The sequence below is a fragment of the Scomber japonicus genome, chromosome 9, assembly GCF_027409825.1.
Source record: "Scomber japonicus isolate fScoJap1 chromosome 9, fScoJap1.pri, whole genome shotgun sequence".
Lineage (NCBI taxonomy): Eukaryota > Metazoa > Chordata > Actinopteri > Scombriformes > Scombridae > Scomber > Scomber japonicus.
Window position 1 is genome coordinate 29,835,118 of NC_070586.1, and position 27,504 is coordinate 29,862,621.

A 27,504-nucleotide genomic window follows, 5' to 3' on the forward strand; every position below is an offset into this window, starting at 1 on the left:
AACGAACAAAACAAAAAAAAAAACCTGACATAATCGTAGTCAGTTCTTTCGCTTCTCCTGACATGTGGAATGCCCAAAGTGGAGAGAAGAGTAGGAGTCTGCTCTCTTCTGACACTGTGACACACTGCCACTCCGGATAATACAAAGTGCCCCATAAAAAAAAACCAACCATCGTCACCACCGAGAAGCGGCTGCTCTCTTCAGTCCGTGTGGTCCATCGCGTTCTACAAGGCGTCTCTCCGAGCTCACTTTCTCACAGAGCACCAGTGTTTTTTAGCTTCATCTCTGGGAATGTGGGGGGAAGAGTCCAACCCCATGAGGCAGGGAGCGGAGGAAATGTCAATGTTTGTCTGAATGGAGATGAGGTATCAGCGTTTCTTAATGGCTGCCCCGTTGGAATGGGGGGGGAACTTTGGCAGGCAGGGCTCCTCGGCTCCGGCGTCGTGGGAGAAGACAGAGTCCTCGCCAGAGGAGCAGGTGGAGCTGCGGGTGTCGGGGTAGCTGGGGGAGTATTGGTCCAGAGGCACAGACAGCTCCAAATACTCCTGTGTGCACAAAGAGAGAACCGATGAAACACTTGACTTCATAAACAGATGTATCTGCTGCGTCTCTGCATGATGAGGAGAGGAGGACTCACCTGGTTGGATGTCATGGCCAGGCAGCGGTCTAGGTCCTCTACCAGCTGTTTGAATGTGGGTCTGTGGGAGGGCACAGCATGCCAGCAGTCCCTCATCATCATATACCTGCATGAAAGAAGAGATTTCATATCAATCAACTTGCCCTTTGGCAGCATTAAGCTCCAACACAAAGTCCTATGTTAAAGAGACAGTGTTGTGAGGACATCCAGTTGTAGCTGAAGGGTGACACTAAATGTCATCCTGTTTGTTCATGACGTATTTTTGTAATTTTGTTATCTATTCTATTGTGTACACACAACATTTATTGCACGTCTTTCAGTCCTGGGGGACAGATCCTCCTCTGTTGCTCTTCCTGAGGGTTCTTAAATGTTTTTCTTGTTAAAAGACTTTTCGAATCAAGAGTCTAAGAGCAGAGGATGTTGTATTGCTGTACAGATTGTAAAGCCCTGAGGCTAATTTTGATTTGTGGTATTGAGCAGTACAAATAAAATTTAGCTGGACTTGAATAATATGGTACATTGAGAGCTCGCTCAGCCTTCGAGCCTTTTATTTTATTGGTCGTCACACAAACAATGGTAGGGAACATTATAACGTTGCTAAGCACCTGGATATTTTCTAATATACAACAAGATGGGAAATGTAAATATTAATGCCAACTCTGTTTGGGCAGAGCATGCCGCACAGTTTTAACCCAACTTTGCTCTGATTTAAAAGCCAGTCAGTTACTTTTACTACCATTTTTAAGACTGCCATTTATTTTCAGGTTGTGTTTGTGCAGGCCACATAAACATTTACAAACTAAACTAAACTAAATGCTGGCAACTTTTGATACTCTCTGAAACAAGAAGTCAAATTTGGTAAAAAATTCTCCTAGTCACTTGTGCTATTGATGCAGACAGCATCTGGTTCAAACTCAAGTCAAGAGTGTTATTCAGTTCTGCCAGAATATGTGTAACTAAAAAGCATCAAATAGGCACACTGAGTTTGGACTCATTCTTAGTGATACTCTTTAACCATCATTTACTGGAAATAACTTGCTCCAGTATGATCACATCATCCAAAACTCTATCTGTGTCTAAATTACAGGATGGTTTGGATCACGTAGACATACATAATCATATATTTCAAACACTAAAATAGCACAACACTAGACATATTATAATTTCACCATATACATTACTGCATTGCAGAATTTGGACACAGCTTATAACTTTCCAGTAAGAGTGTAAGGATGTTTCTGCTGGTTTTACTTGGCGGGAGGAAAAAGTTAAAGATACATTTAAATTTAAAAAAAGAAAGAAATCATACATTAGAACACATGTTGGCCTTGCTGTGTTATTCAGCAAATAAGGAGATGCTGGAGAAGAGTTCAAACAGTAATTTAACAGTCAGAGAAAAAAGCATTGTGTTTGATTTTTGATGCATAATGTTTCATTTAGGGCTAAAAAAAAATCTCCTGAGAAACTTCTTTACTAAAAATTCATCTAATCCATTTAAAATCCATAAAAAATCCATTTAATCCATGTAACTTGATACAGCACACTGTGTTTTGTATGAGTGATTAATACTGTCACACAGTGTGCTTATGCTGTGAACACATGACGTGAAGAAGACGTCATTTAATGGCACGGACTGCAAAATGGAGAAAGAGGGGTAAAATAACGAGGGTCAAGAAGAGAGAAGAGACAGAGAAGAGATAATGATAGAAAGTTTGGGATCATTTTAAGGTCAAACTAAATGAAAACTCATTGAACAGTATCTTTTACTGTAAAACTCAACTAGTTTATCATATGTAAATTGATATGATTGCTAGTTGAAATGAAGGTAATTATGGCTATATGCAATATGGTTGCTAGTTATAACTAGTTAGCTAAGTGTATCTAAAATCGAAAATAACCACAGAAAATAAAATGCTGCATTTGTGAAGCCTGAACTTCAATCATGTTATTATTAAGATAGTCACACACACACACACACACACACACACACACACTTATTATTATTTTAATTCATACCTTAGCTTTGAGGTGAATGTATACCTTCTTTAAAAGGAATTTAAATTTTTGTTTGTTTTTGTAGTTCAGTTTTTTTTTCTAAAAAGGAAACCAATTAGTTCATTATTATTAAGAGACCCATCTTATTTTCTCTTCATTAAATGTACTATTGCTCTCTAATAAAGCAAATGCATTTCTAATCTAATTACTCAATTAATGAATGGAATAGTCGATAGAACATTCGATTAGTAAAATAACTGCTAGCTGCAGCTCTGGTTTCCTTACAGCTCGTGAGTGCATGTGGAGGGCTTGTCCATGCGGTGGCCTTCTTTCAGCAGCTTGAACAGCTCTTCAACAGGGACGCCTGGGTATGGGGAGCCTCCCAGGGTGAAGATCTCCCAAAGCAGCACCCCGAATGACCAGCTGCAGACAGAAACAGAGACAGACGGCTTGAGTTTTCTGCACGAATAAATGCTTTCCTCACATTCCATCACGACTGAAAAAAAAAAAAAAAAAAGTTATGACATGTGATACTCACACATCACTTTGGTGTGTGTATATCCGGTCAAACAGCGCCTCGGGAGCCATCCACTTGACTGGTAAACGACCCTGTGGAGAAAGGTATGCGTGTTACGGCTATTTATGCTCCCGAAACTGTGAATAAAATTAAACAAATGAGAAGAGTCCTCACATTAGTGGTCTTCTTATAGTAATCGATGTGGTGGATATCTCTTGCCAGGCCGAAGTCAGCTATTTTCATCACGTTGTCCTCCGTTACCAAAACATTGCGAGCAGCTAGATCTCTGTGGATGCACTGCACGAATAAAAACACATTATTAGAAGTGAATTCATGTGCTATGCCCTCGAGTAAAACAACAAGAATTGTGTTTATTGTAAAGCAGTTTTGGGCACAATCAGTGTTTCAATACCAAGAAAAATAATACAATAAAAAAAAGATGTTGCTTTTACTCGATTCTGCAAATTTAATAAGGAAGGGGCGAGAATGGCGGATTCTGCTCGTTACCTTCTTGGAAGCCAGATACTCCATGCCTCGGGCCACTTGGTAGGCGCAGGACACCAGGTCTTTGATTGACATGTTCTCCACAGGGACCTGATCGGGGTTGTAGCAGTACTCCATGCCCGGTGGGCGCCGAGCTCGCAGGTACTCCCTCAGGTTCCCCTTGGATGCATACTCGACAATCACATACAAAGGACCTAGAAACAGTTGGAAAAATATAAGAATAAATGATGTAATCGCCACATAATTTCACTAAAACAACTTTAAGTCAAGACAGAGATTTTATTTCAAAGAACAGTAACAGCACTAAGGAGAGGGTCATAAGGATGCCAAAATAAGTAGGTTTCTTCATGTATATGCGCAAAAACTATTAAACTTAATTAACAGTTTAAGATCCTAGAATTATAGGCAACTCTCTCTTTGGCACAGGCAATAAATTCTTTGAGATCATAGACACATGCGAATAATTTACTCTACATTTCTGTGTCAAAACAGCTGGTAAATAAAGTGGAGTGAAAGAAGGGATTTGTGCTCCAGTGTAGAGGCAACATTACAGGGTCATTAGAGGTCAGTTTTCCTTTAGTTTTTTTGTCAGGGATGATTGGAGAGAAATGGCAGCAGCTGTGGTCAATTCAAACTGTGAGCTCGGAAGCCGGTGTCAGAATCGTTTATTCATGCTGTTCTACACATCTCACAAAGTAAGGTTCACACCAGAGCTGTTGTTTGAGGGACAATGGTGTGTGTGTGTGTGTGTGTGTGTGTGTGTTGGCCTGAACGGGTCAGCCTGTCTGTCTGGTCCTACCATCCTGTGTACAGGCTCCTAGCAGATTAATGATGTTCTTGTGCTTCCCGATGATCTTCATCATCTCCATCTCTGAAATCAGGTCTGACAGGTCTTTCTCTGTGGCATCAGCTGGAGAAGAAGGGAAATAAATCATATTAGGGTAATTAGTCGATGTTCTGTTGGTGCAAAGGCTGGAAAAGGCCTTGCAGTAATCACCTTGACCAAGCATTCACACCAGCCTGTAGCTCTTACAGTTCACCCAGACATTTGGAGAAAGCTCCCCGGGGAAATGTCCACTAAGTATGAGACAATAAATGCTACTTTCCCTACATCCTCGCTCCTCTGTGCAGTTTAATGAACACTGTTTTATATGGGATGTCAAGGGTTCTCATAAATTTTTACTCTGCCGTCCCATTTGCATGGTGGCTGGGATCCAATGGCAGATGTCTCTTAGTATCTGTTCATCACAGCTTTGGTGTCAGAAGTTTTCTCGTCCCTGAAGGATGGACTTGAGGCTTCTGTTAAATGTATTACTATGCAGTGAAGCCTTTTCCTCAGGGCTCGTCCACCCACGTCGACTGTACACACACACACACACACAGAGGACTGTCTGAGGGACTTTAAAATAAGACGGCTTACTTACATTTCAACATTTTGACCGCAACCTTCGTCACGCGGTTTGGCTTCTCTTTGTCGAGACCCAGCGCCTCTCCCATCACCACCTGACCAAAGCAACCTTCACCAAGAGGCTTCCCGAGAACAAGTCTGCAAGAGAAGATGTAAGAGAGAATAATGAATACAGCGTAAAACCATCTGTATATGTGTTTAAAACTAGCATGTTCTACTGTGCTTGGTGTGCATCCGTTTGAGTAGAGACGGTCGCATCTCTAACTCCAGGACATACATACCTGTCTCGCGGAAGCTCCCAGCGGGGATCCTGGGGAAGTTCATACTCAGACACCCCAGACAGCATGGGAGAGCCGCTGGAGGAGAGTCGGGATGGTCGAACCAGCATCACTCCAGAGTGGATGGAGGAGCTCGAGTCCACAGACACCTGAGGTAAAGAAGTCTCACATTACTCCCCTCATAATGAAGCAGAAACTCTTCTAATTAAGTAACCCAGAGAAAATAGAAAACTACAGAATATTGAATTGCTTGAGCATGTTTTGTTAAGAGGACTGTGTAAAAAAAAAAAAAAAACAATTAAAAAAAAAATACCCAAACCACTCAGGAGTACCACACACATGGAACAGAAACACTTGTTGGGTACTTACACCTACCTGATGTACAAGGCCTCAAGGATCTACAATGAATCTGAAAGCTCTATGAATGCATGCTTTTAGTAGGGTGATTACATCATCATAAACATAAAAACTTCAAATTGATAAAAAATCGGAGCCAATGGCACGGTGTGAGAGATAGAAGAGAAGAAAAGGTATAAATATTCCGAACCCCCTATCTACTTTCTGTTACCTGTCTGCGCAGGGGGATGCTTTTGGCCAGCTTGTGGACGGCCAGCTGACTGTTGAAGTCGCTCTTCTTGGAGGAGGTGCGAATCTTGACGATAACTGCGATGGCGATCATGACGGCGATGAAGAAGAAGCCCACGCAGTAGATAACCACCTCCAGGTAGGTGTGGTTAGCTGGTGGAGAGTGTGGGACAGCTAGATGGAAGAGGAGGAGGAGGAGGAGGATGAGGGGAGGGGGGGCGCAGGGTGACAGGAGGCGGAGGGGGAGGGGGAGGGGGAGGGGGAGGTGGGGTCAGCTTTCGTGAATGAACCGATTGTGCATATTCAAGGAACGCCACACATACTCATGCTTTCAAACACGCCGTAACACCAATAAAAACACACGGCTCACCCAAACACGCTAATGCCATGTCGAAAAACCAGAGCCTCTGACACACACAAACATGGGTATAAAAATAATAACACTTCTTTTAAATATTTCTTTGCCGATGTGAGAAGTGACTCTCTAGCCTCTTGAATCACTGGAAGAGAGTCGGGACAAACCCAAACAACCCACATTCTGTTTTATAACGAGTGTGCAAAGGTTCTGACTTTTCAACACAGCATTGACACTTCACACACAATCTTCCAACACCGCACGTCATTTCTACTTCATCAAATGTTCTACTTCATATCGCACGTCTATCTGTAGGTGTAAAACAGCATGCTACAAAACATGAGCGCAATACAGTCTACCTGACATTATCAGTAAAATGATTATGTTCAATTCTTAATTCGGAATTTTGTAATGCATTTTTAAAAAAGAGTTATGAGCTGTGTGTTGGTGCTGGTAATCTGCTGTGTAAAATATATATTTATGTGCTAAATTAAATTTAGAAAATCGCTAACGCTTGTCAAATTCAGATCTTGTTTGTTTCCTCCCCGTTTAGTTAAAACCACCAACGTTTATTTATACCAATACTCGGGGGTGTACGTTCGGGGCATACATTGGCTTGGGATGAGTTCCTGTTCTGAAGGTGTTTTGTGTTTAAATACATAATCTAACTCTTTAGATTTAGTAAATTGATTCAAATAAATTGTAAAGTGTTTTCTGTCTTCTTGAAATGTCCACACAAAATCAAACACAATATCAGTTCGTTACTTATTATTCAATCTTATTTTTATTTACTCAACAAGGAATTTTTGGAACACTTGCCTGAGAAAAGAGGGAAATTCTGTTGAGGGTTACTGAAGCTCCTTATATGTCTTTTTTAGAACTTTTTAATAAATGTCTAGGGTTTTTACACAATTGCCACAGGTAGCAATGAATGATTTAACACACTGTAATCTGTTGCCTTATGTAAGCATGAGATTATCTCTCACAACTCCTTTGTGCTGGGAGTACTATGTCTTGGACTCTTTCCAAGTATTTGATTTGCAATGCATCCCAAACCAAGGGTGGCCATACCGACTGAAATATATCGTTACACCCCTAACCAACACCAGCAACACAAGTGAGCTGCACTTGTGTGAAGACGCTGACTGACAAGCAGTTTGATAATTGGACAAATGCCCATTCCCGACCCTCAGGAATGAGACACATCCACTAAGGCGAGCCAATTATCAAAGCCAGCCGCTGTGCTCACAGCAGGAAATGACATCAGGAATACATGTCATTTGTAGCGCTTGTCAAAGGAAATCAGCTTTACACCAAATCCAATGCAAACACCAATTAAAGAGCAGAATGGTAGAGACAGTTCAAAGTGAAATCTGATCTGAGCTGCCAAACAACCCTTCTATAAATGTGAAGTTCTTCCTGGCTGAGACCATTAAGTATACGCCTGTGACCTTTGTTGTTTAAAAAAAATAAAAAAATTCTGGCCTGTTTTTATTTGTTGATTTATTTCTCATGGTTCAGCAAATAGGAGACAGCTCATGGGTTGTTTGGCATTTCTTTGATTTCATTTAAAGAGTCAGCAGAGCATGGCCCGCATTCACCCATCTAGAGAGTCTAGATGGAGCAGGAGCCATGCTGAGCACAGAGGGAAAGAGAGGGGAAGGAGTTTTAGTACTGGTAACTTGCCCTGGCTTCCTCTCACATTTTGACAGAACTAAAGTCAAAAAAAGACTTCATTCTGACAAATGTGACGTGGACAGCCAGGCTTGAGTTAAAGGAAAGGAAAGACATTGAGGTGCAAGAGGAAGAACCACTGATACCTTCAAAAACCATCAACCATGCAGAGTGATGAGAGAACCCGATAGAATTGCCCGCCAAGCAGGTATACTCCCCAGCGTCATCATAAGACACATTTCTCAGTTGCAGGACTTCCATTTCCTTGTCCGTGGTGTTAAGGCCAGCGGTCTAGAAAATAACAAAAGGAAGCAGACCCGACAAGAGGCCCAAGAAAGAAAAAGGGAACCATGAGTAAAGGATTGTGAAAGAGAAAAAGGGATTGGAGGAGCGTTCTCCTCCTCCATCCGACACCATCTGCCCAAAATGTACCACCGGGGGGGCGCCTCTGTCAGGGAGAGCCCTCCGGTCTCTGTTAGTGGAGGAGCTGGTTAGGTTGAATCTGCACTGCCGAACCCACAGCATCTGACCATCCCATCACCACATCATATAACCTCAGTCTCATCTCTACATGCAAGAGATGGGCAGCATGGAAAAACTCCACAGCAGAACAGGACACATTCACACTTGGACACATCTCGCACTCTCACCTCTGTGGACCATGTGAGCGTAAGACAAACAACAGGGGGGCGGGTGGGGGGGGGGTGTCTGTGAAAGAAAGGTAAGCAGAGAAAGACAGCTGGAAAAAACAGAGGTAGTCCAGACTGAGAGAGAGAGAGAGAGAAAGAGAGAGAGAGAGAGAGGACTTTGATGGGCAAGGAAGCGAGAGTAATAGAAGAAGATGGCAGAGAGGCCCTTATTAGGAGGGCACTGCACAGGCATGGGGGCAGGAATGAGAACGGGTCCAACATAAACCTGAGACTAAACACTTTCAACTGTTCTGCTGGGAATTTTCCATAGCGTCATTTACAGTCAGGAGCACTGAGGCAGGAGAGAGGGAGGGAGAAACGGAGGGAGCGAGGGAGGGAGGAGAGAAACAGCTGAGGTTGTCTCGAGTTATAACGGCCCTAATTTTTCCAGGTAGGTCTTAGAAGCGCCTCCACCGTGTTGTCCCGCGCTGCTGAGTGGTGGTGGTTACCTGTGGGCTCATATCTGATGACAGTCAGCCAGGCCGACTGATTGGCCTCTCCTATATAATTGGACACTTTACATATATACTCTCCGCCCTCCTCCTCAGTCACATTGTAGAGGGTCAGCACCTGAGCGTCCGAGCTATTGACCCCAGAATGCTGGAAATAAAAAAATGTCAGGTGCAGCACAGACAAAAAAAAAAAGTAGAAGACACAGGATTAAACTTAAGAATTCACTTTTTTACTACTCTAGCAAGATAAAGTTAAAATGAATCCATTATTAAATAATAATAGTATATTTAAAAAAAGCAGTAACAGCAGTACATGAATATATCTAAAGCAAATCCTCCTCATTTAACACTATAGAAAACATTTCAACTGCCTGGGTTGCTGGGTTGTTGCGTGAGGATTAGTCAAAGTGAGCTCCTACCTTGAGGACGCGGACGTACGGTAAGCCGTCAGGACCGACGCGGCTCCCGTTGACCTCGATGTGCTTCAGCCACTGGATATGAGGCTGAGGGTCGCTGAACACCTTGCACTCGAATTCCACGTCGCTGCCAACCACGGCGGTGCGGTTAGCCGGCAGACCAGCCTGCAGGATGGGCCTGTGTGGAGAGCGCTCTGGGACGCACGACCAAAAATACACACAGACGTTAGTTCAGGTGTCTGGTGGGCAGTGAAGCAAAAACAGCAAAGGAAAATATCGCAATAATTGAAAAAGTATACGTGTCTGAGTTATTTTTAAACACAAAGCAAATAAAAGCTGTCGCGTCATGGCTTTGTTACTGGAAGGGGTTGATTGCAGATAGGGTCACTAGTTTAATTGGATCTGATAGTGTGTAATTTCACAGGTCACAAACTATAATTTCTCATATGGAGAATTAAAGCAGCTATTTCTGAGCTCCATGCTGCTCATATAATTATGAAGAGTTGGCCGCAACAGATGGGCAAGCAAGTAAAGTGTCCCATCTTGAGCTGTTACTGTAAAATAAGATGTTCTTGCAGCTCCATTTTAATGACTGATAACTCTCCGAAGTAAAATTACGAGCTAAGAATCTGGCAGCATGTCAAACGTCTGGTCTTCTCTGAATGAGACATCCGTGGGGACTTAGTGAGCACATGTGACAAAACTGTTGCCGTCACTGCGGCGATATCGCTGCTCATCAGGGTTTCGGCCTCTGCAGAGGTCAGGCCGAGCCCAGGGGACAACTGTGACGGAGGAAGTGGAACTGTGATTTATAGGAGAAATGGTGTGAGAGCCGAGTCGCAGGGCAAGGCAGTGCTTGACTGATGGATCCATCACTCACGCCATGAGTAAACAGGCATAATTTATCAAATGGTTGACAGGAGGGCAAACCCAGTTCATCCTTCATGAACACTACAACACTGTGTCCTTGTGCTTTAAGGTTTGAAATCACATTTGATCTGTTGTGGTATAAAGAATACAGTGACATTGATCCAATGGGTAATTAAAACATGATCAGGACTGCTTGGAAAGGTTCGTACCAACAACATGAAACATCTGGAAACAACACAACACTTACCGACTACATCTAGCTGGTAGGTGTGATTGATGCTGCCGTACTGGTTTTCCACCACACATGTGTAGTTTCCCTTGTCAGAGGGCACAACAGATTCCATGATGATGGTCCACACATTGTCACGGACCTAAAACATTGGTGAGTAAAAAAGGTAAAAATTAGTTGGTAAAAAAAAAAGGGGGGGGGGGGGGGGGGTCGGCAGCAAAAATAGAAATATTTGTTATCAAGTTCAAAAAGAGTGTCTGTTCATAGTGATATATTCAATAAGCATACATTCATTATGTTCTTTAATTTTTGGGGGGCAAATACATTTCAAAAATGTAATTTTAATTCCTGTCCACTGTAGAAATTAGAAAACAAAATTCAATATAGCAATGAGGATTGTACTGTCAGGTCTAGACTTCAAAACTAAATGTTTAAAATGAGGCTTACAGTGAGATAATCATGGCAACAGAGGTGGAGCTAGACTACAGCTCTGCATTTGATCACTGAACAGCAAATATTGGAAAGTTTAAAGAAACAGCTAACAAGCTGAATGATGTGTGATGTGAGGATAACAGGACACAGGACCAGCGTTTTAAGCATTGGATCTTTGTTCCCTTAACAAAGACCACAGGAAAATTGGGTACATGTTTTATATACATCTGCCCCAACCTGTCTTATTAGCACCAATTGATGTCTGGCTTTTTTTTTTTCTTTTTCCAAGACATGTTATAATTTTTCTTCCATAAATCTGCCAAGACCGGCAGTGTGTGATTAACCAACAAACCTCTAAGGCAATGGCAACATCAAACATCAATATACAGAGACGGAGCCATACGGTTTCCCTCATTTAGCTAAAACGTGATGAGGGAGTCCAGCTGCCTGCTGCCAGATGTGTTGTGCTTGGCTTCATACATGTGGTCTACATTATTCCCTCCCTCCTGCACATGTCTACGTGCAGACGATATATATGAACAATAGAAGCCTGGCCATAAAAGCACGAGTGTGGGAGGGATGAGAGACGTCCCGGCCGCTGATGCAGACCTTTGCACCTTGACTGAAAAAACAGCAGCCAGATGGTTAAGTGTGCTGCCTGGCTGGGCCGACTTGGGGGGGGGGGGGGGTGTCAGAGGGGGAGCAGGCAGCTGAGAGGAAACTCCTAAATGTTTCCCAGCTGGGGAGGGAGCAGGGCTGGGGAAGCACAAGACAAGGCTGGACTAAGCCCACACCTTGATGGGAAGAGCAGATGCAGATGCAGAGGAGGAGGAGGAGGAGGAGGAGGAGGGTTGTTTCTTGGTGTCCGTGAACATGCACATGCATCCCACACCTGTGAAGCAACTGCTACTGAATACAGCCATGAGAGGTCTATGTAAAAGGTACAAAAAGCACCATGTTTGGAGCCTCCCGTTACAAAGTGACTGGATCATGTGCTGGCTGATAAGATTGAGGAATAACACAATGAATGGATTTCATTACTCTGTGTGTTCAATAGAAAATAATTGATGACATTAAATAGAATATTAGATGAATCTGTAGCGGTTATAAACACTATTCATACAGTGACAGGAAGCTGGCATATGACAAATCTCTGCCACACCTCTGTTAAGTAAACCTGGCTACAATGCAGAGACTTGAGTAAATTGTCTTATCAATGTTATAAACTCACAAGCATATCAGCAGTTACCATCACATTTGAATACAGCTTGCTTGGAAATAGGGAAGATGTTGACAAAAGGAGTGATCACACCACACATCATGTCGTAGCCAGAAACAGCAAGAATCATGGTAAATTTACTGCAGCACGGATGTAATTACAGAGAGGACGATGCACTGATACAGAAAATGAGGACAGCCAATGTTACCCTTCATTTAAACGGATGGCTAGGATTGCCCACCTGGAGGTATTATTACTACGGCACAACGCTCCTTTTTGTGGCGTAGGGTTTTGTCTTGCATTGTTTTGCCTCTGCATTTCATTTACAGAAAGTGTTCTTTACTCCAGGGGAGGAGGGGGGGGGGGTAGTGGTGATCTAATGTAGAGATGAGATCACGGACACATCCCCACTCGCTGTGACAGAGTTTGGTGTGATTCAATAAGAAATGCTAAGGAGGGCGTAGAGTCACTGAGAAGACACTGAAGTAAATATTTGTTACTAACTTTGAAGCCTCCGATGCGATGGTCTCTCTTGAACTCTTTGCCATTCTTGTACCATTTCAGCGTGGGCACTGGGTTGCCGCTGGCCTGGCAGCGGAACTTGACGGTTTTACTGGCTGGGACAGCATGAAGCTTTTTCTCCATTTTTTCTGGATGAGCCCATTGTGGGGGCATTGCTGTAGAAGAACACAACAGAAAAGCAGTTAGCAGATAAGGTCGTGTCTATTTCCTTAAACAAAATATATCAAACTGAAGCTCAATACTCTTTTTATGCAACCTAACTCCTGCACATCTTTTACTGTACAGGAGACATTACATTATACACGCTAACCCAAAAAAAGAACACTAAATTGTAGTCATAGGACTTGGCAGTTCATGACTGGAAAAAACCTCAAGTTTCTCTAAATAAGAAAAGTCACTTTTTTTAGATACAGCGTCTTCAGAATTGGCTCAAATAAGTAAAGTCATGTTGTGTAAATTTCAGGGGGGGGGATAAAGCTCTGGGAGTCATAGCTCAAACTTGAGGTCAGCATTCCTGCCACACTTGTCAGCCTGTGGATTCTTTGCAGGCAGAACGGTCAATACGAGCCAGATGATGAAGCCTGAGTAACTTAATTGCTCCACAGACAAATCGTGATACTTTTAAGGTTAACCAATGTTAGTCAGCGCATTACATTGCTCTTGTAAAAGCTGTCACTGAGGTAGTGAAAGCCCTCTGATTCAGAATGGAATCATTCATCCAAATGTGAGCCACACACATGGTAGACCCATAATCGAATCATAAAGCTGCCGAATCACTGACCAGTCATGACAATTACTCATAAACCTGGGACTCTGGGCACGAATGAGTAAAGACCACTTGTTATAGTGGTTAGTAACGTGAAGGGATCGGCACACTTACGCAGCAGCTTTTGACTGCCTAACAGTTTGGCTTCCTCAGATGAAGACTTCTCGTCGTCGTCGTCATCCTCAGACGAGGCCAGGGTATCGACTGGTGAAACAGAGGCGGTCATTTGTCAGGGATTCCAAACAATTTTTACACTGATTAACAAAACATCTGGTTAGTGTTACAACAATTTTAACAGATGTGGAAAAAATTACGTTTGAATTTTTATATTGAGTAGGTCCATTTTCATTTCTCCGTGTTCGACCACAATCATCAAGAAATGTATACACTTACATGATGGATACAGAATGTTAAATTATTTACGGCTTAGGGTTTCTTTCATGATCGTGTCTTTGAAATGGGAATAATTTGATACAGCTGACACTAATCCATGCAGTTTTTTGTTACAAACTCATGTAAATAAGTTAGAAAACATTTCAAAATATTACTTGTTTGTTTTAATGATAGCTCCTTAATTTAAAATGTTCAAGCTCTTAACTGCTTGCTTTTCATTTGCTCTGATCTGTCTAGGACTTTTACCTGTGACATTGAAATAGACGCTGTGGTTGCCGAAGGTGGTGCACGCGTACAGGCCAGAGTCGGCCAGCTCCACGGTCTCAATCTCCAGCTGCCCGTTGCGGATGCGTGTGTGTTCTCCATCCGCTACGGCCACATGGTCTTTGGTCCAGTTGACAGCATGAAGGGAGTCCTGGGCAGAGCAGCTCAGGTCCAGACGATCCCCGAGATAGAGAGTGTAGAGCTCTGCTTGCCTTTCCTCAGAGACTAAAAAAAAGAAAGCACAGGACAGGAGGTTCTATCTTTAACAGCTGGATTATTTAACACTGAGTAACAAGAATGCATTACAGATTAACATTTGACATATAAATTCAATATTATTGGCCAAAGCTAACTGTGTTATACATAAGTCGCTAATAACAGGACAACCACAAGGATTAGTCGAACTCAAATGAAGTGTACAATGTCTTGGACTGAGTAAACAGTAACTGCCCAGGTACAGAGTGTCAAAAATGTTCACAGATCTTACAAAATGGGGCTGTATATGTAGTGTAAACACATCAAAAAGTACTTCAATCATAAAAAAAGGGTCCAAGAGACAGTAAAAAAGTCCCTCCTTGATTTCCTCCTGGCACACCGCCTGCCTAACCTCTCCCCCAAATTAAATCGCATCCCAAATGAGTCAGGGCCCTATCGTCAGGCGGGCAAGGAGCTACTTGGGAGAGGAAGGTGAAATTCAATTAGAGGAATGAAGAGAGGGGAGGCGTCACGGAGCGAGACACCTGAGCCCCCCTGTTCTAAATGACTACATAGTCCACAAGGGGGAGGGGGTAACCTGATTATGCTGACATGTTGTCCATCACAATGGTGTTGTTTGTCTAGTTACAAAAAGGTAAAGCTCGTCACCGGCCAACTTGCTTGACATTCTTGCTCTACGGTCACACTTCCATGCCAAAAACACACACAAGGTAAAACTGGTCTGATTTACTGAAAAACATCCTGATTTTGTGGAGTTTGGGGTCGGGCCACTGATGATAACTCTCAGAGTGTTTAGTTCATAAAATGTCAGAAAATAATGACAATCATAATTTCCCAAAGCCAAGGAGTTTTTACTTGAAAATGTATTAATGACTGATTTTACTGATAAAGTTTCTGTCAATTCTCAACTACATACCTTAGCTGACACATGATGTTTTAGTCAAGTATTATTAAAGTAATCCCTTCTGACAGCACAATAATGTAAAATCAGTCATTTTACTCATCCCGCTTTCCCATTTTCTACTAGTCCCTTCTGCACTGTAACAAGACAAAATGGACTAGATAATCAAATACTAGAGCAGCCAGTGAGCAATCCCTCAAGATGAGAGTATTCTGAACTTTTTTCAAAGTGCCCTGTGTGCGTTTCCTCACAACAGGAAGCACATCTATATAGCATAACCTCAGGACAACATCAGCAAACCTGACTAATCCCTCCCTACCATCACAACAAAGGCCTCCCGAACAATAAAGGGGAAGAGGGAGCGAGGGAGAGCGAGCCAGTGAGCATGTGCACAGGAGCGAGCGAGAGAGGGCCTGCAGCGGCAGGTTCTAGTGCCAGTTGCTATGGTGACCCCACTTGGGCCTAGTAAAGGTATTTCCTGGATCACATATGTCTGACAGGCCCTTAATCCCAGCAGGAAAAGGGGCCAGGGGGTAGGATCAACTTTCTCCTCAAAAACAAAACCAAAGGGGGGGAAAAAAGCAGAAGAGGCACAGTGATGGGCTACGACTATCCAAACCTGTACATAGCCTTAAACACTAGGTCTTTGCGCTGTGTGTGGTGGGGGCCGTCCGCCATGTTTCTGTCCTTGCCCTCTAAATGGAGATGCCACTGATAAAGCTGTGTCAACATCCCAGCTGTTAATCTGGCTGCAGACATCATAAAACGCCCATAAAAGCTGTAAAATTTACTTGTTGCTTTATTGTAGGCCACAGTCAGGACCATTTGTGCTTCTGTGACAACCTACTTTAAAATTAGAGTAAGACATAACACAATGTAGTCAAAGCAACTGCCGTCTAACAAAAAAAGAGATAACATTTTTCTGAATGCTACTGTGTAGAAATATGATTAAAAAAAAAATAACACACTCTTATCACTCGCATTTATTTATTATTTTTGCCTCCACACTGAGGTAAGCACCAGGTTTCAAGCATTTCCTTTGAATTTGAGGATGTTTCATCTTAGTTAATCCTCCTGATGCTATGATTGGATTAAAGCGGATTAAGCACCATATTTTCAGAAAGCAACCCATCTGGAATGGTCTTTCGTGTGTTCCTCCAAACTATTTAAAAGCATTGATTGACGTGATTTAAAATCAGCCTAATCACATAAATCATGAAAGGAATTTTGGTGAAGAAGAAGAAGAAGAAGAAGAAAAGCACTGAGAAGGTTTTGAACAAGAGTGTGGGGGAGAAAAGTAGCTCACTAAGTCTGTAAATTTCAAGACCATCTAGAAGGGAAGAGTTGGCGCCAGTCTATGGGACCTTCTGTGGCTTCAAGATAGGAAGCAATATGCCGCGTGAATGACTTCTGGGATTTCCTGCTCTCGCTGGAGTGATGGCTGAATGCAGTGAAGTCGGGCTGGTGGAGGCTCTGCGGTGGCACACACACACACACACACAGAAAAAAAGGCTACGGCGAGCCTCCTCTGCTGATGTGACCGCTACAGAGTGAAGGGGTGGGTGACGTGCGGAGGGGATTGACGAAAGAGACAAAAGGGAGGACTGGCAGGAAGCAAACGAATGGGACAATGCCTATAAGCAAGCCCCGAAAAATTCACTGAGTGAGTGTCCTTCCTGAAAGCACTCCAGTGGAGGGCCTTTTCACTCCTAAATGAGCCGCTAACAATCAGCGTGGATTAACACTCTGGAGCTACAAGCATTACTGTGCAATGGAAAGTTAACCGTCCCAATTTCTCCAGTGTCATTCAAATAAGGTCGGCTACATTAAGCCTTACATTACGGCTCTAATGGCCTAACAGAGGAAAAGCAGGACCTGTTAGAGGAAAAAAAAAATCTATCTCTATAATTAATGTCATTACTACCGTCTGGCTTGTCTTATGAACCAGGAAATCATAGGCCTCCACACTTTAAAAATACACTAAAAATGGGTTTTAATAACCTGATTTCTATCCAAACCAATTACCAGATTAGAGTAAAGTGGGCTATTTTTTTTTTTTTACAGTTTCCATGGCTGTTTAAAGATTCTTTGTACTGTAAACTTTGAGCCAGTTAAGCCTCTTTCACACGTAATTCCTGCTAAATTACTGGGTTCACCTTTCAGGCACTGCTAGTCATTTTCACTATTTACACATGCAGCTGCATTCAGGTTTCAGGTTTTGCTCCTTTTCACACATGCCATGATCAAGCCGGAATAGATGGGGCAATGGGTGGGGTGGGGTGGGGTGGGGGTGTTAGATTGAGTGCATAGTGAGAGAGAGCGGGTGATGGTGGCTCCCCTATCAGAGAACAGAGTATGAAGTTAGCAGTATGTTAGCTGTGAACACCAGTGCAATGTGTGTGCAGTTTAAGGCTATTATCAGAGAATAAATACTCTTACTGTAGCACTTAGAGAAGTTTCTGGTGGAGCAGCATGTCCGTTCGCTGAGCCCCATTAATCAGCAGGAATGAAGAGTGGATTTTAAATCCTTCATTACAAACCAGTTTACCGTCTCTTATCTACCAATCTGACACCCCACATCTCTACTCTCCACATGTCTGCCCACCAAAAGTTTACTCTGTGTACCAAAGACTAGTTAACATTACAGGTGTGATTTGGATTGTGATATTAAAAGATGTGATAATGTTAAAAAATGGACACACAGACATTTAAAAAAAGGGAGCTGTTGCATGAACAGAGGAGACACTGCTATTGTTTTCTGTTGTGTTTAAAATATTTTGCATTAAATGTTCACACTCTTTTGTAAATGTTTATTCTTGTTACTAACTGCATTGCTTTCATAAAGCCACGTCGATTATTCAAAGCTCCGTCAGACTCTGAGACACGCTCAAGCTGATTATTCAAAATCTTCAATCTGACGGAGCTTTGAATAATCAACGTGGCTTTATGAAAGCATTAGAGTTAGTTAGGTGAAGAGAACATTTACAAAAGAAAGAGTGTGAACATTTAATGCAAAATATTTAAACATTCAAAAAAATAGCAGTGTCTCCTTGATTCAGCGGAGGATTGTGATTGGTTTCCTTGCTCCACGTGAAAGCTTCATTATGTGCTCGTCCCTGCAAAGTTACCACTTTCATTCACAACACAGCTGTCACTGGCAATACAGATTTCCCTGAATATCGATCCCTGCAGGCTTTAGACTGGACTAGAAAGTTCCTTTACTAGAGTCTGATTGGGGTGGGCAGGGTTGGAATTTCCAGACAGTTTCAACTCACTTTCCTTTGTAGTTCCTCTATCTTCAAGTGGCAACGTGTAATGTGACGATAGTTATGCTGCCAAAATACTTCTTTACATGACACAGCTTGCCTACTTTATGGATTTATGATTTTTTCTTTCTCCTTTCCTTACTGGTTGATACACTGTAAAACTCATGAAGAAACCTTTTTAAAATTGTAATCAAGCAGTTAGAGAGAAACACAAAGCATGCAAGAAGTATTTTTCCAACCACACATTTTAATGCTGCCCACCATCACCACCACAAAGTGTATTTCTTAATATACACCCTGTGGTTCTGTGCAGCAAAACAATGTTGATTTACTATATTAAAATATCACCACCACAATATAATTCCACTGACACAATAAATGCTTGTTTATCCTTGAGCGAAGAGTTTTACTGGACACACAAGTAAAATGATTCTCTTTATGAAGCCTGAGTCTTGTTTTGTCTGCTCAGAGAGACTGAGCAGAGCCGTGTTTCTCTGGGCCCCCCATCACTGTCTGAAAAGAGTCTTTCTCAGGACTGTGGCAGCTCCAGATCTGAGGGAGCCCTCCACCAGAGGGTCAGAGGTTCTTCTACTGTGACTGACAGTAGAGAGTCAAGTCACAGAAATCCACAGGGAACACCATATAAATAACTCTTGACATTTCACTGTCACGAGTAAAAAAAAAAAAAAACACAACAACAACACTGAAATCAGAAGGATTTAAAGATAAGAATCTCTGAATGTTCACACTGCTGAGGACATTTCTACAGGGGGCTACAGTCATTCGAATGCTTGTTCATGCGAGCACTGAAGACATTCAATCAAGTGAATTTGTTCGGGGAATATTCTTTTCTTATGTGAACAGCACACAACAAAAAAAAGCCCCAAGACAAACAAAGAAGCGCGCATAAAACATGACCACTTCCATATAACTATTTTGTTTCCCCACCCAAGACAAAAGGAATGCAACCAAATGCCTCTGCTGTGATTGTTTGTCGACAGCTGAAGCCATCCGTCACCCAGCAGGGAAGCGGGGGGGAAAGTGAAGCATTCCCAAGCAAAAGTTGGAAAGGAGGGGGGGGGGGGGTTGGAGAAAAAGCACAGAGGCGCATAGATAGTACCTGGCCATTTGGTGATTAAGAACCTAGTGGAGTGTAAATGCATCAGACTCCCCCCACACCCTGAGGAAATTTATGGCTCACCTTAGAAGACAAACATTCTCTTCAGAAACCCTATCCTTGAGGATAAGGGAGGGCTCAAAGCAGCATCTTCTCCCCCCCCTCTCTTTTTTTTTTTTTTTTTTAAAGAAACTGGCTAGTTTATAGTTTCCCTGGCAGTTAACTCCTCTCTCGGTGACAACAAATACCTTTTCATTACAAAGGAGGAGAGAAGCAGGGACTTCTAGGTAGTGGGGCTGCCCTTGGGCTACAGATGGGAGTCATTTACTCCTCCCTGTCCCACTGCTGGCTTAAACACAGCCGCACCAAGTTTATTTTAGGGCTTACTGCCCAAGAGAGACCCTCTTGCTTAATTACTCTAATTATAATGCTGAGCTTTATCATATTCTTTTGCTGCTCTCCACTTCCGACTGCGGAGTGTAAACATCCAAACCCATCTACCCACAAGTTCAGGCAGCTATTACGCTCCTGGACTGTTTCCAAGAGACACATTTTTCAGGATTCAGTTTCAGTGCTTCTTTCCCCTTTGCAGAGCTGAACTTGTGTAACAGCCAAATCAGGCCGAATTCTTTATAGAAAGTCTTAAAGTTGTACGATCCAGTTTAAGAACTATAAAGACTCATTAAACCAACGGTTCTGTTCATAAGGTTTGTTGGGAGGCCATTCCTGAGGAGCTCATACATATATATTGATTTAGCTGGCAAGGAAAGACGGGAAAGATGTTGCTAATAGTCAGAAGCAAAGTTCTGCTACGTCTGACACAGTAAAGTGCACTCAAACAACATCAGACTCAGGCAAATGGGGGTGGTGGGGGAAAAAGACCGACGCTACAAAGGACAGACTTCACCAAAGCCTGGAGTGTGTTAGGATTACATTCCTGTACAAAGAACAAAGCTTTGATTATCAGTGGGCTGCTTCTCAAGGCAGGAGTCGAGATAAGTCAGGCTTAATAAGTTTATAAGTTCAGTCAGTTGCATGTTATTTAATAATACTGCAACCAGAGCAATGGGGGGAAAAAACAGCAGCGTGTAAATGAAGTCTGACGAGCTTTAAGTAATCAAAGCGTCTTACCTTCATCAGTCTTGGCAGGCCGGCACTGGGTCCTTAAAACTTGGGCGAATAAAGCCAGAAACAGAAGTATACTTGGCCTCATCAGCATCCTGCTGAGGGAGCTACAACTGTTGGCTTTTCTGCGACTGGAACTCCATTCAGACCTTTGGGGCATCAGCAGCGGGTCATTCACAGTGCTAAACTGTGAAAAACAAAAGAAAATAAACGTATCACCACGTGATCAAGACTACTTTATCAGCAGAAGGAGAAAAAAAAAATCAGTATGTCAAAATCAATTCAGGGTACAAGTTTGCAAAAGAAGAAAAAAAAGAAACATTTGCTTTGACAACAGCAGAAGAATATACTTCAATTTAATCTGAAAGAATGACTAAGGCAAGAAGAATGTTACAATGGCTGCTTTGTGGCTATTCCAAACTAAAACAAACCAAGTGCAATGAAGACAACATTTGGCAATCTATATTTTTGTTGAGAACTCGAGAGAAAGAAAAAAAAAAAAAAAGGATTAGTCAACAAGGTTCAAGGCAGGTACTGGAGCATTTAGGCCATCTTGTACAAAAACACTGATAACAAACAGCAGGCTTCCTCTGCTTGAGCAAACAAACAGTGGATACATCTCACGTAGTTCTGAGGAATGAAATGTTTTGTTCTCAAATCTTCAGAGTAACCGTTGAGGTCTGATCTCATGAACATTGAACTGTCCAACATTACATTTTTTCCACAGTGGCCCACTTCACCAGCAGATCAGAGTTTTACTGGACCACTGGATATTTTCACTGGCATGGCAGCCAAAAAATGAAAACAGCTTTTTTTCCCCCCATCATTTTGGTGATTCATTGTATACATGTATCTACAACAGTGAAGTTCCCTCACTCATTGTTGATTTATTACACAAATACACAAAATATAATTAAGCCCATACTGGAATAGTCAATGAATGGAGTATAAATGTAAGTTTTGTGTAAAGACAGAGAGTATGGTATACATAGAGAGAAGGGAAGAGAATTAAAGAAAGCATTTCAGCGAGTTGAGAGCATGTTTTGGATATTTTTTCAGCCCCTTTAAACCAACACCCCCCCGCCCCCACCCCACCCCACCCCCATCCCTTCAGCCTTTGCATGGAATCAACACTAAACTGTACGAAACATACGACAGTCGCTGTTTTCCACTCAGGAGTACTGCTGCTTCCATGAAACTTTTACTTTTACTGGCTCCAGCCGTCGGTTACAGGACCTGACATTAAGGCTTGTAGGGCAAGTGGAAGAGAAATTTACTCACCCCACCAGACAAATTAAAAGTAAAAAAAAAACATGTCTTCACAGTATTTGCCTCTCATTGCTCGCCCATTTAGTGAAATGAACACATTAAGAACACCGATTTGAAATGAATGCATTTCTTCCCCACAATACGTCCAACTCAGAATGGGCTAGCTCAGTGCGTAGGCTGTGTGAATAGTAAGTGTGCGGTCGAGAGAAAGAGAGAGAGAGACAGAGAGAGTGTGTGTGACAGTGAGGCTGGAGGCTGGAGCGGAGTATGAATTCAGCAGTATAGCTATGAATGTAACAATACAGTGTGTGTGTGTGTGTGTGTGTGTGTGTGTGTGTACAGTTTTAGGCTGTTTGTCTGTGAATAAACGCTACATCCAAAAAGACCCGAGCCAACTTCTCCTGTCTTGTTAATCACCTGCTGATCGGACTCACTTATTAAAGGTGGTCTTACTTTTGAGATGGAACGGCTATTCTCATTTTAGTGACAATCACAGCCACTCCTAAAACAGAGAGCAGAGAAATATCTGGCTGCTGAGTCTCTCCCTCGGCACCTCTACATTACATTTCTTCCTCCAGTCACTGTGGCTGTGAGTCTAGCACACATTTAGCATTAAAAACCTGCTATGTAACCAGACAGACCCCTTTCCCTTTCAAAACCTGACACTTCAAATACATAGTCATACATATGTCATATCAAGTCTTCTGTTGGAGTTGAAGGATGGAGTTGAATCCTGGGCAACATGCAGCGAGCGACCCTCATATGCACACCTGCTCGCATCATCACCTCTGCAGCATCTGGCCACAGAGATTAACACCTACCCCTAACCGCTTGAGGAATTTGTTAAAGACCCCCCCACCCCCAAGTCTGTTATGTGACACCCTTATAGAGAGACCCGCCAGGCCATCACTTCCACGCTGACAGATCTATCACCTAACAGTTGGTTTTGGTGCCAAACCTAAAATGACCCCCTGAAACCATTTGCTCCCCGTGAGTTGTCAATAAGTGTAAAACAAATGCTTGTTTTAGGGGGTTTTAGGGGGTCTTCTGCTCCAGTCAGGTCCAGCCTGAGGACACAACAATGACTCTTAAAATCAATGTTGCAAATAGATGCCAAAATATTACAGTCCGCTCTTTAAAAACAGCAACAACAACATCAGCAGCAGCAGCAGCGCCACATCTGGGTCAAAGCGACCCCGACTTGGTTGATGCTTTCACACAAAGTCATGTTCAGATGCAGCTGTGGTTTCCTTTAAGAGGTAATCGCTTGTGTGAGTGTTCATCACTGAAGCAGTCATTGTGTTCCCCCCTCAAAACCAATTCAATTTCACTTTCCAAGAATGGTCTAGTGTTCCAGCAGCTGAGCTGGGTAAAGGGGGGGCGGGGGGGTGGGGGGGTCCGAGGGGGATAAAGAAGCTTGGTCATCGCGGGCTCAGTAAGCAGTGAGTCAGTCTTTGGGAGAGCTCCAAGAAGGAGCTTCTACTGCCAGACAGAAGGAACCGCAGAGAGCTGCCGACCACGTTCCCCGGGCCCTCGTCACTAAGACAGGCGTCCGTAATTGAAAGGAGGAGGAAGTCGCTTCTTCAAAAAGTATGACACGGAGCTTTGTCATCCTCAGCTCCCATGAGAGCAAGAGTTAAACACACAGTATGTCTTACTATCCACCCACAGGGCACACTCATCCTGACCGACACACTCACAGGCTGATATTAGAGGCCGGATATCAGCCACTCTTACTTTTAGCTCAATTCAATTTCAGTAGGATTTGTGCTACTAGTGGATGCAGCTTTTACACACGTAAAAGCTGCATCCACTAGTACTACTTTGTATAATGATTTCCACAATGAAGTTGACCGTTACCTTGAACCTACTGTCATTTTTAGAGTTTGTTAGACAATAAAATATTCTGCTTTAGGACATATCTTCTTCAGACTAGTCAATAACCAAATTTAAGGGACGTCTGCCAAAGTTTTTATCATTTTTAATGCGTGCGTTTCTTTTTACGAGTGAAGATATTGTCATGTAAATATACATAAACAAGCTGATTTATTGTTTAGGCGTTTCATTAAATAATGACTTGGGACTTAATGAAGGCATTTACATAAATCAAGACGATTCACAATCCATCGCTAACGTAGTTTATTAAAAATTGAACAAGACTAGTAAATCCTAGAGTCTCAGTAGAATTCTAAATCAGACTAAACATGTTCAGAGCAGGTTTTCCCTGTTTTTTAAGCCAGCTAAATGATTTAGGATGCGTTCTGGTTTACAGCAATGACAGATAAAGGGACTACAATGAAGACATATTAGCCAACAAATCTGTCCAATGATTCAGTCCTGCACAGTGGCCACTAAGCAGCATTTATTGGGTGGATAAAAACGCTTGCTCGTTCAACTTCCAGCTTCTGCAGAACGTCGGGGCGAGTCTCTAAAGCACCTCAGCTGAATCTGACACACCAACACCTGTCCAGAGATGTGTTGTCTTACTTCTTTTTAAACGTACAAATCTGTTGTTTCTATGATCTTTTCCATTTACAAATAGGAAACACAGTGTGAGTTTTGTTGCTCGTCGTTAAGGTTTTTTGTTTATGAATGTGTAAACAAAAATGGATTCAAAAAATGCAGGAACACACAAATAGCGACTGCTTAGAAGAAACATTCTTGCAAAGTGAAAACTCCCATTGCGAGACCACTAAAAAAAAACCCAACAACAACAAAAACCCCTGCATTTAAAAAGGATTAAGACATGTTGCTGCATTACGAAAGCAGTTAAATTTAAAGAGGGTTTCCAACACCAAACAAATCCCACGTTCAGGAAAAGCTTGTTATTCCAAGCTCTGTAGGAGATGACAACATTTAAGTGAAAATCTGCTCCATAAAAAAAAAGAGGTTAAGCTGAACAGTTTAGAGCATGCAAGACACATTTAGCTTCACTCAATATACAAAAGACAAAGGTTACAGGCCTAACCCGTAACATGGCCTGCACCATAATTACTGTTCGCTGCCATCCATGCATAAAATTCCTCAGCTCCCAAATTCTGTAACCCCCTTCCCCAGTTAACTGTGCACTCGCAGCCAGCAACAGGCCAGTCTGCACGCGGCTGCAGTTCAGCGGACATAAGAGCATCAGACCATTTCCCTAAGGCTACTGTTTCCACAAAAACAGACACTTCTGGGTTTTTTTCTACTTCTTTTTTTTTTCTTTGCAGCTTCACAATCTGTATCAGTGGCTCAGCACCAGCGTGCCACCGAGGGGAGATCAGGTGTCATGAGATTACACTCAAATGTAAAGACAATTAATGTTAAGCTGGCAGACACCATGCCATTTGGTTGACACTTAGATCCAAAGTGCCTTTCAGTACGCTCAGCACATATCAAGTGTTTACGTTTTCCCAAGGGAGGTTGAAGCGGGATACAAAAAAAAAAAAAAAACTGGGGCAATGTTTTTTAATATGCACAGAATATGTTAAGTGCCTTAATTAAAGCAGCACAAAACACACACAAAAAAAGCAAATAAAAGCCGTAACATGTTGACAACAACTAAAATATCAACTTTGTCTATTAAAAAAATTCACTCTCACACAAACCCTGCAAGGAAATGTTTAATTCGGTTTTATATAAAATATAATCACAGAGCTCAAGTGACAACATTTCTGTGCCAGGGGAGCAGCCTAAGTAAATTAAAGGGCAGGACTATTCCTCACTTCCCATTATAAGGTTCAGGGGAGAACTTTTTTTTTTTTTCCCCTCCTGGTGAACTCCCTGTGGACATGCCGGTTTTCGAAACCATCCATCTTCTCCCTCTCCCTTTATACCATAACATTTAGAGCTTTACATAACATCAGGCTGCCCCTCCAGACCAGCACTTCATGACAGATGTAACTTAGTAATGATGGCCGTCCCCTGAGAGCCACTGCGTTTCTGAAGAAGTGATTTCTCCTATTGTGTAGGAAATAAAGAAATGTTGCTGAGGGTTTTAAAAGAGTTTCATCTAAGCCTTTTGACAGAGATGGACAGAGTTAAGCCAAAACTAAAGGATGGATGAGGTGACAGGGACCATGGACATTTTCTGCAGAGATAAAACAGAGCATGCCTGCAAAGATAACTCAGATAAATGCCACCAATCCAAACTGCACTGCTGAGGATTAGATTTGAATGCTGCTTTCTAGTTTTTATCCTTAATTTAAATAGTTTATTATCAAGTAGAGTACCAAACTCGATTAAAAAGGACCATGCTATGACTTTAACAAGAAAAAGATTTTATATAAAAGAAGGACTGTGTTTGAATTTGGGCCTTAAATGTCAGTGTTTGTAACTTACCATGTTATTCTCAGCATGGAGGAGACTGAGGTGTTACTATGCTTTAAACATACTGGAAGTTATATTCATTAACATTTACTTTATGTTCACAGCTCATACACATTTCTAAAAGATTAAAACAGGCGATGGAGTAACAATAATGAAAATGTCTGCTGGTAAATTTGAGAGCCACAAATCTTTAATTATCTCCTTTTTAGGATTAGAGGTTAGCTAATCAGTGAAATCAAAGAGGTGACGGTAATTCACTTACAGCGGGAAACATTTGCTAACCAGTTGAACACAAATGTTACAGTAAAGAGAGGCTAAATCAAAGAGTGAAGGAATAATAAAATAGTAACTCACCTTACTGTGAAGCAGCCAGTGTTGGTTGAGATTAGAGGCAGAAAAACTTTCCCGAAAAAAACAGTATATCCAGACGTAAATGTGTGGCCCCTTTATCGACGTTCACTTTCTCCAAAACTACAAACGTTTAGCTAACAAGTTGGCGCATAGTTTTTTTTTTTTAAAACCAAACTTGTGAGACAGAAGAAACAAGTGAGCGTCCCCCACTCCGAAAAAAACCCCAAATAATCAACGGAGCGTTAAGTTAAGTTGAGAGTTCAGGTGGTAAATTTTAGTCATTGAACGCAGCGTTGTGATTTCTTCTTTATCTTACCGAGCTAACACATCCAAAGAAGCTACGCGAGTGCTGCCTATGAGCTGTTTTTTTTTTTTTTTTTTTTTTGGTAAGTTAGTCCCTTTATCCCAAATCGCTTCGCTCACGATGAAATCAAGTCCTTCTCTCACCTCCGTAAAAAAAACTGTGTCCTAAAGTTGTTCCACTCACTCTAACGAAACATCCGCAAACGAGGTGTCGTATAATGTTGTATTCATCGGAAATGAGAGGTAAGATAGTGAGTCCTAGAAAGTATTTAGACCATTCCTGGCGGATAACTCTGTAAAACAACGAGAGTCCGGGCTGCTCCAAACCTCCAAACCTCCCCCCTTCAGTCTGAGAAAATGCGCATCATCCTCCCGACCTCCGTAAAGGCACACACAGTGACACACGCAACATCCGGCCTGGCATTTACAAACAAAACACACAG

General features: G+C 42.3%; 1 protein-coding gene across 2 annotated transcripts; it reads right to left on the reverse strand.

The window, feature by feature from the left end:
- fgfr1a (fibroblast growth factor receptor 1a) lies at nucleotides 1-27,014 on the reverse strand. Of its 2 annotated transcripts, XM_053325368.1 has the most exons (18): nucleotides 26,762-27,014; nucleotides 20,837-21,017; nucleotides 14,188-14,430; nucleotides 13,663-13,752; nucleotides 12,765-12,937; nucleotides 10,628-10,751; nucleotides 9,514-9,704; nucleotides 8,100-8,244; nucleotides 5,908-6,098; nucleotides 5,343-5,488; nucleotides 5,078-5,199; nucleotides 4,453-4,563; nucleotides 3,657-3,847; nucleotides 3,324-3,446; nucleotides 3,171-3,241; nucleotides 2,918-3,055; nucleotides 638-743; nucleotides 1-545 (listed from the first exon to the last, which is right to left on the reverse strand). In XM_053325368.1, exons 2-18 carry the CDS (start codon nucleotides 20,988-20,990, stop codon nucleotides 369-371), a joined length of 2,496 nt encoding a protein of 831 aa, XP_053181343.1. In that variant the 5' UTR covers nucleotides 20,991-21,017; nucleotides 26,762-27,014; the 3' UTR covers nucleotides 1-368. The 2 variants fall into 2 exon arrangements, with proteins under 2 accessions (XP_053181343.1, XP_053181344.1); XM_053325369.1 differs by lacking the exons at nucleotides 13,663-13,752; nucleotides 14,188-14,430; nucleotides 20,837-21,017; nucleotides 26,762-27,014 and having other exon boundaries at nucleotides 5,908-6,077; nucleotides 8,091-8,244.
- Nucleotides 27,015-27,504: the final 490 nt, after the last annotated feature.

Bases quoted from the DNA above. Each gene is read 5' to 3' on its own strand.
- fgfr1a (XM_053325368.1), bottom strand. From the start codon at position 20,990: ATGCCCCAAAGGTCTGAATGGAGTTCCAGTCGCAGAAAAGCCAACAGT. The intron at 5,200-5,342 runs GTATGTATGTCC...CTTCTCTTGCAG, and splicing joins TGGGAGCTTCCGCGAGACAG to ACTTGTTCTCGGGAAGCCTC. The intron at 744-2,917 runs GTAAGGAAACCA...TCTTTCATGCAG, and splicing joins TCCACATGCACTCACGAGCT to GTATATGATGATGAGGGACT.